Raw genomic sequence first — 11,411 nt, 5'->3', positions numbered from 1 at the left:
GTCGCGAAAGCCAGCGGTGTCCAATTGACCTTGCGCGGTTGTTTGTAGAACATCGGCGCCGGGGAGAGGCAAAGGCGGCCGGCCGTGGCGCTGGCCACCCACACCCCCATCGTGTGCCGTGCCGGCCTTCATAGGTGCTCAGCGCTACTAGCAGCACTTGCCCCCGACAGCATGCCGAGGCTATACGGGGGGAGATATGGGGGGGGGTGATCTTTGTCATTGTCTTTAGGTAGATGAAAGGGAGGAGAGTTGTGGGTGTGAAGGGTGTGGTGGTGGTGGTGGAGGAGGAGGAGGAAGGGGGTGGGTGCTGTCACGCTGGTCCCTGACATCGCTGATACTACGGCAACGGGCACGCGCATCGCGCAGACTCACGCGCGCGTCCATCGCGAGCGCGCGCGCGCACAGTGAGAGACTCCCCCCCCACCACCCTGTTCCTCCCTCCATCTCTCTCTCTCGCGCGCGCGAGTTCCACGCATTTCCCTCCGCCGTCTCCGCCTTCTGCCGCTTGTCTCATGGATAATGCGACCATGAGCTCCTTCTTGGAATACTACAGCGGTGGCGGTGGTGGTGGTGGCGGCGGTGGTGGTTGTGGTATCAGCAGTGAGTCCACGGCGTTCGCGTCGGCCCATTACGACCCCGACGTGGCGTGCGCCCAGAGCGCAGACGACGCGACGAATAGATTCCTCATTGGCATCAACTACAACCACTACAACCACCACAACCACCACCAGCACCACCACAACCACCACCAGCAGCAACACAACCACCACCACCACCACAGCGACAACCACCACCACTACCAACAGCATCAACAGCAGAACCACAACCGCTACGCGATCTCTCCTCCTCCTCCTCATCCGTTCCACGCTGTGTGCCAGTCTGGATATCTGACACCACCACCGCCGCCACCACCACCACCAATCGCTTACGGTGGTGGTGGTGGTGTCGGCGTCGGTGGTGGCCCCGGTGGCTGCGGCCTCTACCTCGACGCAGAAGCTCCCACGGCGACCTCCACCACGGCGACGACGGAGGCGACCTCGGCGGCCGAGACGCGTGGCTCCCGTGCCCCCGTCGCCCTCCTCGAGCCTCGCTCCTGCCGAGACTCCTCGACGGGGCCCGGCGCGGTGTTCGCCACGGGGGCGACTCGCTACGGCCTCTGTTGCCTCCGACTGTCGCCCTCGCCGCCGCTGTCGCTGGCGACGTTCGACTTCCAGTCGACGAACTTGGAGCCGCAGCCGTCTTCGTCAGAGTCGTCGTCGTCTTCGTCTTCGTCGTCTTCGTCGTCTTCGTCAGAGTCGTCGTGCTCGCCGCTCTTCCTCCAGTCGCACACCTTCGACTGGATGAGGGTCAGGCGCAACCCGCCCAAAGCTGGTGAGGGTGTGGTGTGTGTGGTGTGTGTGGTGTGGTGTGTGTGGTGTGGTGTGTGTGTTGTGTGTGTGGTGTGTGTGTGGTGTGTGGTGTGTGTGTGTTGTGTGTGGTGTGGTGTGTGTGGTGTGTGTGGTGTGGTGTGTGTGTGGTGTGTGTGGTGTGTGTGTGGTGTGTGGTGTGTGTGTGGTTGTGTGTGTGGTGTGTGTTGTGTGTGTGGGGTGTGGTGTGTGGTGTGGTGTGTGTGGTGTGTGTGGAGTGTGTGGTGTGTGTGTGTGGTGTGTGTGGTGGTGTGTGTGGTGTGTGTGGTGTGTGTGTGTGGTGTGTGTGTGGTGTGTGTGGTGTGGTGTGTGGTGTGTGTGGTGTGGTGTGTGGTGTGTGTGGTGTGGTGTGTGTGGTGTGTGTGGTGTGTGTGGTGTGTGTGGTGTGTGGTGAGGGTGTGGTGTGTGTGGTGTGTGTGGTGTGTGTGGTGTGTGTGTGGTGTGTGTGGTGTGGTGTGTGTGGTGTGTGTGGTGAGGGTGTGGTGTGTGTGTGTGTGGTGTGTGTGGTGTTGTGGTGTGTGTGGTGTGTGTGGGGTGGTGTGTGTGGGGTGGTGTGTGTGTGGTGTGTGTGGTGTGTGTGGTGAGGGTGTGGTGTGTGTGTGGTGTGTGGTGTGTGTGGTGTGTGTGGTGTGTGTGTGGTGTGTGTGTGGTGTGTGTGTGGTGTGTGTAGTGTGTGTGTGTGTGTGTTGTGTGTGTGGTGTGTGGTGTGTGTGGTTTGGTGTGTGTGTGTGGTGTGTGTGGTGTGGTGCGTGTGTTGTGTGTGTGGTGTGTGTGTGGTGTGTGTGTGTGGTGTGTGTGGTGTGTGTGGTGTGGTGTGTGTGTGGTGTGTGTGGTGTGTGTGGAGTGGTGTGTGTGATGTGGTGTGTGTGGTGTGTGTGTTTGGCGTGCTGTGTGGTGTGTGTGGTGTGTGTGGTGTATGTGGTGTGTGTGGTGTGGTGTGTGTGATGTGTGTGTGGTGTGTGTGGTGTGTGTGGTGTGGTGTGTGGTGTGTGGTGTGTGTGTGTGGTGTGTGTGGTGTGTGTGGTGTGTGGTGTGGTGTGTGTGGTGTGGTGTGTGTGATGTGTGTGTGGTGTGTGTGGTGTGTGTGGTGTGGTGTGTGGTGTGTGGTGTGTGTGTGTGGTGTGTGTGGTGTGTGTGGTGTGTGGTGTGTGGTGTGGTGTGTGTGTGTGTGTAGCGTATGTGTGGTGTGTGTGGTGTGTGTGTGGTGTGGTGTGTGAGGTGTAGTGTGTGTGTGGTGTGTGTGGTGTGTGTGGCGTGCTGTGTGCTGTGTGGTGTGTGTGTGGTGTGTGTGGTGTGTGGTGTGTGTGGTGTGTGTGTTGTGTGTGGTGTGTGTGGTGTGGTGTGTGTGGTGTGTGTGGTGTGTGGTGTGTGTGTGTGGTGTATGTTGGATGTGTGTGGTGTGTGTGGTGTGGTGTGTGTGGTGGGTGTGTGGTGGGTGTGTGGTGTGCGTGTTGGGTGTGTTGTGTGTGCGTGTGTGTGTGGGGAGCGGTAGTGTAGTAGCGGTTAGCGCGCTGCTGCGCCACGAACCCGGCCACCCGAGTTCGAGTCCCGCTCACGGCCACCAACACCGCTGACGATTATCTGAACCAGTCTTGGTCCTCCCCCTAGGTCGACTCAGCCTCAAATGAGCACCTGGTGCAGAGTGGTAAGCATCGCCACTGGGGGAGACAAAGGCGGTCGGGCGTGGTGCTGGCCACCCACCCCCTCGTGTGTCGTTGCGGCCTTCACAGGTGCTGCTGTTGCTACTCGCTACACTGCATGTGTGTGTGTGTTGAACTTCTTTCGCACCGTACGTGGCCAACCGTGCTAATCGGAGGTGCATGGGAAGGACGACGAACTTAGCAGCACTTGCCCCAACAGTCTGTCAAGCCTATATGGAGAGCGGGTAGGATGGCGGGGGGGGGGGGGGATCTTGGTCGTTGTACCTGTGAGAGAGACAAAGGCGGCCGGGTGTGGTGCTGGCTACCCGTGCTGTCCTTACTCATACTGTGGAACAGCGCATTGTGCCTTCTTCAGCAGACAATCGGAGTCGTGTGATGTAATTTAGTCCGTGTTGTGGGTGAGTGAGTGGGTGAGTGAGTGGGTGAGTAAGTGAGTGGGTGAATGAGTGAGTGGGTGGGTGACTGAGTGGGTGAGTAGGTGTGAGAGTGGGTGGGTGAGTGAGTGGGTGAGTGAATAGGTGTGCGAGTGGGTGGGTGAGTGAGTGGGTGAGTGAGTAGGTTTTCGAGTGGATGAGTGTGTTGGTGTGCGAGTGGGTGGGTGAGTGAATGGTGTGCGAGTGAATGGGTGAGCGAGTGAGTGGGTGAGTAAGTGGGTGAGTGAGTGGGTGGGTGAGTGAGTGGGTGTGCGAGTGGGTGGGTGAGTGTGTGGGTGTGCGATTGGGTGGGTAAGTGAGTGGGTGTGCGAGTGGGTGGGAGAGTGAATGGTGTGCGAGTGAATGGGTGAGCGAGTGAGTGGGTGAGTAATTAGGTGAGTGAGTGGGTGAGTGAGTGGGTGAGTAAGTGGGTGAGTGAGTGGGTGAGTGAGTGGGTGAGTAAGTGGGTGAGTGGGTGAGTAAGTGGGTGAGTGAGTGAGTGAGTGGGTGAGTGAGTGGGTGAGTAAGTGAGTGAGTGAGTGGGTGAGTAAGTGGGTGGGTGAGTGAGTGGGTGAGTAAGTGGGTGAGTGAGTGAGTGAGTGGGTGAGTGCGTGAGTGGGTGAGTAAGTGGGTGAGTTAGTGAGTGAGTGGGTGAGTGAGTGAGTGGGTAGGTGAGTGAGTGAGCGAGTGAGTGGGTGAGTAAGTGGGTGAGTAAGTGAGTGAGCGAGTAAGTGGGTGAGTGGGTGAGTGGGTGAGTAAGTGGGTGAGTGAATGAGTGAGTGCGTGAGTGGGTGAGTAAGTGGGTGAGTGGGTGAGTGGGTGAGTGGGTGAGTAAGTGAGTGAGTGAGTGGGTGAGTGGGTGAGTGAGTGAGTAAGTGAATGAGCGAGTGAGTGGGTGAGTAAGTGGGCAAGTGGGTGAGTAAGTGAGTGAGTGGGTAAGTAAGTGAATGAGCGAGTGAGTAGGTGAGTAAGTGGGTGAGTGAGTGGGTAGGTGAGTGAGTGGGTGAGGAAGTGGGTGAGTAAGTGAGTGAGCGGGTGAGTGGGTGAGTGATTGGGTGAGTAAGTGGGTGAGTGAGTGGGTGAGTGAGTGAGTGAGTGGGTGAGTGGACGAGTGAGTGGGTGAGTGGACGAGTAAGTGGGTGAGTGGGTGAGTAATTGAGTGGGTGAGTGAGTGGATGAGTACACTCTCTGTGCTGGTTCTGTTTAGTTCCTGACTTTCCATCCACGTTGGCGCATTGCTGGGCATCTACGGATGAAATGCACCACGTTTGGCTTCGCGATTGCTAGGAGATGTTAACTACCTCTCCTGGTATACAGGAGGTCGTGGGTTCGATCCCGACCCTGACGCCTGCTGTATATTTGTAGTTGGCGTCTCTCTCTCTCATCAACATCACGGTGGCTATGGGATGTTAACTACCTCGCCTGGTATACAGGAAGTCGTGGGTTCGATCGCGACCCTGACGCCTGCTGTATATTTGGAGTTTGCGTCTCTCTCTCTCTCATCATCATCACGGTGGCTAGGAGATGTTAACTACCTCGCCTGGTATACAGGAGGTCGTGGGTTCGATCCCGAACCTGATGCCTGCTGCTGTATATTTGAATTTTGCGTGTCTCTCTCTCTCCGTGGTCACGTGGATTATTTCCCGGGACCTCCGGGTTTGCTTTCTCCTCCACATTTAGAATCAATGTCACGTGGTTTAGAGTATTTGGCTGCTGCTGCTGCTGCTTTAACATTCCCACGTGATGACAACGATTAGCCCACTTATTGAATAACAGCAGCTCTGTGGGGCCTGTACCTGGTAACATGTAATTAGTTGGTTCATAGTTAGTGGCTAACTTGTGCAGGGGGAGGGATGGGGGATGGGTGGGGTGGTGCTTTGTTCCACTCCCAAGCAGAGTTATTGGCTTAATTGAATGAGGTCGTTCAACCTCTTCTCGAATTCACTGGCGCCTGATCAACATCATCATCGTCACCATCAGCATCATCATCAGCATCATCATCACCACCACAATCATCACTACCACCATCATCACCACCACCAGTATCACCACGATGACCACCATCAACACCACAACCATTATCATCACCACCACAATCACCACTAACCACCATCATCTATCAGTACTCAGCTGTGAACAACCTCATGGTGCTGTCTGTCACCTGAGCTGTTAACCATCTTCTTTTTGTCGCTCCTCTCCCGTCTCACCTCCTCTCCCATCCTCAACCCTCTTCTCTCCTCCCATCATCCATCTCCACAATCACTCTCTTCCATCCTCAACCCTCTTCTCTCCTCCCATCATCCATCTCCACAATCACTCTCTTCCATCCTCAACCCTCTTCTCTCCTCCCATCCTCCATCTCCACAATCACTCTCTTCCATCCTCAACCCTCTTCTCTCCTCCCATCATCCATCTCCACAATCACTCTCTTCCATCCCCTACCCTCCTCCTCTCCCTTCTTCACCCATCACCCCCTCCCCGCCCTCTCTCATCCCCTTCCCTCCCCATCCTTCTTCCCCATCATTCTTCCCCATCATCCTTCCTCCATCATCCCTCCTCCATTCCCCATCCTCCCTGCTCCATCATCCTCTCTCCCCATCCCCTCTCCCCCACCGCCCTCTCTCCCCTCCGCAGTGGCTAACCCCATCGGCAGTGGCGGGGTCAACCGCTTTGGCGACGGCGGCGTTGTTGTTGTTGGTGGTGGCCTTGGTGGTGGCCTTGGTGGTGTCGTTGGGCCTTCTCTGCCCCTCGTGGCCGGCGGGACGCTCCTGGGCGCCGCTCCACGCACTAACTTCAGCACGAGGCAGCTGACCGAGCTGGAGAAGGAGTTCCACTTCAGCCGCTACCTGACGCGCGCGCGACGCGTCGAGGTGGCCGCCGCCCTGCAGCTGCACGAGGCCCAGGTCAAGATCTGGTTCCAGAACCGGCGGATGAAGCAGAAGAAGCGCGATAAGGAGGTGGCGGTGGCGGTGGCGGTGGTGGCGGCGGTGGTCGCGACGAGCGACGGCAGCGAGGTGTCGTCGACGTCGCCGGGACGAGTGAGCGGTGCCGGCGAGGCTGCGGTGTCACCTCCCGTTGCGCAGCAGCAGCAGCAGCAGCAGCAGCAGGAGCAGCAGCAGGAGCAGCAGCAGCAGGAGCAGCAGCAGCAGCAGCAGGAGCAGCCAGAGTCGGGACTTGAGCTGGAGCCAAGCGGCGGCGGCGGCGATGAAAGTTGGGAGATAAATTCGGAAAATTCGCCGGCTGCGTCTTCTCCACGCTCGATCGCCCCCTCTCCTCCTCCTCCTCCTCGTGCTCCTCCTGCCGCTCCGCAGTTCTCACCCAGGGCGTGAGGCGGTGCTGGTGGCGGTGGCGGTGGTGGTTCTGGTGGTGGCGGCGGTGGTGGTGCTGGTGGCGGTGGCGGTGGTGGTGCTGGTGGTGGCGGTGGTGGTGCTGGTGGTGGCGGCGGTGGTGGTGGTGCTGGTGGTGGTGCTGGTGGCGGTGGTGGTGCTGGTGGTGGCGGTGCTGGTGGTGGTGGTGGTGGTGGCGCTGGTTGTTCGTGGTGTTGAGATGTTTCCTGGGGTACAATGCGCGTGTGCGGAGGCGGATTGGAGGGGGGGGGGGGTACCAGGCTAGGTGCACTTTGAGGCCCTCGGGTGAAGTGTTGAAGACTCTCGCTGCTGGCAGGAGGAGGTCACGCGACAGACCGCAGCTGCCATGGGTTGAGTGCTGTGCCAGGCTAGGTGCAGGAGGAGGTCACGGGACAGACCCTGCAGGTGCCATGGGTTGACTGCTGTGCCAGGCTAGGTGCAGGAGGAAGTCACGGGACAGACCCTGCAGGTGCCATGGGTTGACTGCTGTGCCAGGCTAGGTGCAGGAGGAAGTCACGGGACAGACCGCAGGTGCCATGGGTTGAGTGCTGTGCCAGGCTAGGTGCAGGAGGAGGTCACGGAACAGACCCAGGTGCCATGGGTTGACTGCTGTGCCAGGCTAGGTGCAGGAGGAGGTCACGGGACAGACCCAGGTGCCATGGGTTGAGTGCTGTGCCAGGCTAGGTGCAGGAGGAGGTCACGGGACAGACCGCAAGTGCCATGGAGAAGGAGTTCCACTTCAGCCGCTACCAGGCTAGGTGCAGGAGGATGTCACGTGACAGAACCAGGTGCCATGGGTTGAGTAAATGAGGTGACCGGCCGATGCACCACCGCCTGTGCCCCCTAGTGTGCTTTGCCCGTTGGTGTGAGCTGTTCCGCTGTTGTTGGAACAAAGTGCACCTTGCCTGGCACACATCAACAACAGCGATGACGAACGGCCATCGTTGTTGCTGATGTGTGGGGGAGCGGTAGTGCGGTGGTTGGCGCGCTGCGCTACGAACCCGGCGAATATCCAAGCCGATCGCGCTCGTGTGTGTGTGCGTGTGTGTGAGTGCGTGTGTGTGTGTGTGCGTGTGTGTGCGTGTGTGTGTGCACGGTAGTCGTGGGTAGAGGGGGGGGATGGTGGATATACCTCGCCAAAGACACCTCAATCATCCTCCCGTGTCGGATGAAATTAAGTGGGGGTCCACATTCTGAGAAACTAGTTAATCATAACAATAACAACAACAACACAAGTTCCTTTGGGTTATATCGCGTGAATATAAACGTGCCGTGAACCCACCACCCGACACGGCCAATCAGCAAGGGTTGGCCAATTAGTCACTGCTCCAACACACCAATTACGTGTTGGAGAGTGAAACCCCACCGCGTTTACGATTTCAGTAAGACCCGAAATAACGTGTTCGTTTATTTGTATCACGAGTGGCATTGGTCGCGAAAGCCGATGCTATTAAATCGACTCGATAAAATGTGCTCGATCCACGCAAAAAATATACGTACCATATATATGTGTGTGTGTGTATATCCTACGCGCAATCGCTACTTCGCCAAATCGACCGCGTGGCTTCGACCGCTTTGTCCGCATTGTGAGCGTCGAGTTGCGCGGTGGCCAATCAGAGCTGGTGGCGCGCGATCACTCGACCAATCGGGGCGGGCCGCGAAACGCGTCACCGCGGCGCTGCGACGAGCCTCGTCCAATCCGGATCGCCCCTCTCTGCTCACGTGGGCAACCGAGTTTTGCGCCACAACCGCTGGCAACCGCTCCCGGCTGCATAGTTTCAGCCCAACACGTGCGCCGCGCGTCGAGTTGCACGCCGCTGCTGCTGTCGCCGTCGTTAAGGGGCGACCGAGCATCGCGCAAACCCGAGCCGCACGCGACTGATTTGCTTCGCCCGTCTGCGGAGCCGGCTCTGTGTGCGACGTTGTTTTGAAGTTCGCGCCACAACGCGCGGCGAATAGATGAGTCATTTAAAGCAAGCGAATTTTTCGCGGAAATTTCTCGCAACCCGCTCGAGACCGCTGGCGGCAGGAGACGTCGTCCAACACGTGTTTGGCGCGTGAGTTGCGCGCAATCGATTGCTCGGATGTCTGGGAGCCCGGACGCAATCAGTAATTGGTTATTCGCAAAGAGGTGAGTGGCCTTTGGCTCGCTGACCAGTAGACATCGATTGTAAAACGATGACGATTTGGGGCCAGGTGCGTCAGGGTGGTTAGGAGATGTTGACTACCTCGCCTGGTATACAGGAGGTCGTGGGTTCGATCCCGACCCCTGTAGCCTCCTGCTGCTGTATATTTGAAGTTTGCGGTGTCTCTCTCTCTCTCTCATCATCATCACGGTGGCTAGGAGATGTTGACTACCTCGCCTGGTATACAGGAGGTTGTGGGTTCTATCCCGACCCATATAGCCTGCTGCTGTATATTTGAAGTTTGCGGTGTCTCTCTCTCTCCCCGTGGTCGCGTGGATTTTTCTCCGGGTCCTCCGGATTTTCCCTCCACGTTGAGAATCGACGTCGCGCGTTTGTCGAGTGTTTAGCTGCTGCTGTAAATTTCCACACGACGATGATTACGATGATGATGATGATGAGCCCACTTTCGTTGAGCTATCGTTTGTGATGGCCAGGTCGCTTCTGAAAAAGAGCGGCGTAGCTCAGTGAGACCTTAACTGGTAAAAAAAAATAGTAACAGGTAGTAGTAGCTCCGCTATATCCGCTTCCACGGGCCGTTCTCGATCTCACAAGATCACTGTATTTGGTTGATGTTGCTGCTGCATTAAAAGTTGTCCACAATCACTGTCAACAACAACACAAACAACACAAACGCAACAACAACACAGCAACAGCAACACAACGATAACACAACAACAAAACAACACAACAACAGCCACAACAGCTCAACATGGTTACCTGGTGCGTTGTGTAGTAAACATCGCCACTGGGGGGGGATACAAAGGCGGCCGGGCGTGGTGATGGCCACCCCTCCCACCACCCCTCGTGTGCCCTGATCTCGCGTTCATGGTGCTCGCCAACAGCACTTGCCCCAACAGTCCGGTTAAGGCCACACGGGGGATCTTTGTAAATATTTTCCTTCGCGAAATGTTTACGGGTTGTGAATCGCGGGTACCTCACGCCAAAGATAAGTGTGTGTGTGTGCAGCTGTGTACGTGTGTTGGTGTGTCTCTATGTATGTACGTGCCTGTGTGTGTGTCCATGTCTGTGTGTGTCTGTGTGGTGTCCGTGTGTGGGGGGGGGGGTGGGGGGAGCGGTGGTGCAGCGGTTAGCGCTACGCTGCGCTAAGAACCCGGCGACCCGAGTTGGATTTCCCGTTCACGGACAACACCGGTGACGCATTATCTGAACATGTCCTGGGCCTCCCCTAGGTCGACTCAGCCTCAAAATGAGTACCTGGTGCGGTGTGTAAACATCGCCACGAGGAAGACAAAGGCGGCAGGGCGTGATGATGGCCACTCACCCCCTCGTGTGCCGTGCCAGCCGTCATAGGTGCTCGCTAACAGCACTTGCCCCAACAGTCTGTTAAGGTTACACGGGGGATCTTTGTCTTTGTGTGTCTGTGTATGAGCGTGCGTATGCTTTTGCATATGCGCACCTGTGTGTGTGTGTGTACGTGCGTGTGAGAGAATGCCGATCTATATGTAAATAAGAAAACCTCATACAATCTGCTTTGACTTCATTATTTATTATTAAAGGCATGCGTTTGAAATTGCTGCCTCTCATTCCCTCCGGGACTACACAAAGAGGGAAAAATCGCGGCCAGTCGACTCATCCCCGCGTCGTGCAACCCGAATCGTGACACAACTGCTTTGTCCACATCCGAGCGACAAGTTGCGCAAACCCGAATTTTTGGTGGTGGTGGCGGTGGTGGCGGTGGTGGTGGTGGTGGTGTTGGTGGTGGCGGTGGTGGTGGTGGTGGTGGCGGTGGCGGTGGTGGTGGCGGTGGTGGTGGTGGCGGTGGTGGTGGTGGTGGTGGTGGCGGCGGTGGTGGTGGTGGCGGTGGTGGTGGCGGTGGTGGTGGTGGTGGTGGCGGCGGTGGTGGTGGTGGTGGCGGCGGCGGCGGCGGCGGTGGTGGTGGTGATGGTGGTGGCGGTGGTGGTGGTGGCGGCGGAGTTGGCGGTGGTGGTGGCGGCGGTGGCGGTGCTGGTGGTGGCGGTGCTGGCGGTGGTGGCGGTGGTGCTGGTGGTGGTGGCGGCTGTAGCGGTGGTGGTGGTCGCGGTGGTGGCGGTGATGATGATGGTGGTCACGGTGGCGGTGGTAGATGCCTTCCTGAAAAGCGCCGCGTCAAACCCAAAACGATATCGCCATGGATGGCGGAGAGTCACGACAGAGTTCTGGCGAGACGCCACGTGCTGCTACGCTCGCCACCACGTGACACGGCGGGACAAGTGCCCGCTAAGCCGCGGTGCTCGAGAAAAGTGTCTTGTCGTCGACCGCTCACAAACCGCGTTATAACGGTGTAGCAATCCGCGTTATCACGGTGTGTGCGTAATAACGGTGTGACAAACCGCGTTATAACGGTGTGTGCGTTATAACGGTGTGTGCGTTATCACGGTGTGTGCGTTATAGCGGTGTG

The 11,411-nt window shown here is 57.6% G+C and overlaps 1 protein-coding gene across 1 annotated transcript; it reads left to right on the top strand.

The window, feature by feature from the left end:
• The first annotated feature begins 527 nt into the window (after positions 1-527).
• Positions 528-6,852, top strand: LOC116954773 (uncharacterized). The gene is made up of 3 exons (XM_076052426.1): positions 528-600; positions 994-1,371; positions 6,115-6,852. The coding sequence occupies exons 1-3, from the start codon at positions 528-530 to the stop codon at positions 6,807-6,809; spliced, it is 1,146 nt and encodes a 381-aa protein (XP_075908541.1). The 3' UTR covers positions 6,810-6,852.
• The last annotated feature ends 4,559 nt before the right edge of the window (positions 6,853-11,411 follow it).

Source organism: Petromyzon marinus, chromosome 56 (assembly GCF_048934315.1).
Source record: "Petromyzon marinus isolate PM22_M1 ecotype Great Lakes invasive population chromosome 56, UKy_Petmar_22M1.pri1.0, whole genome shotgun sequence".
Classification (NCBI taxonomy): Eukaryota; Metazoa; Chordata; class Hyperoartia; order Petromyzontiformes; family Petromyzontidae; genus Petromyzon; species Petromyzon marinus.
The sequence above is the reverse complement of the archived record's forward strand: the minus strand, read 5'-3'. Positions and strand labels throughout refer to the sequence as shown.

Coding starts and splice junctions, on each gene's coding strand:
- LOC116954773 (XM_076052426.1), top strand. CDS start 528: ATGAGCTCCTTCTTGGAATACTACAGCGGTGGCGGTGGTGGTGGTGGC. Junction 601..993: donor TGGTGGTTGTGGTATCAGCA/GTGAGTCCACGG, acceptor ACCTCGACGCAG/AAGCTCCCACGGCGACCTCC. Junction 1,372..6,114: donor GCGCAACCCGCCCAAAGCTG/GTGAGGGTGTGG, acceptor TCCCCTCCGCAG/TGGCTAACCCCATCGGCAGT.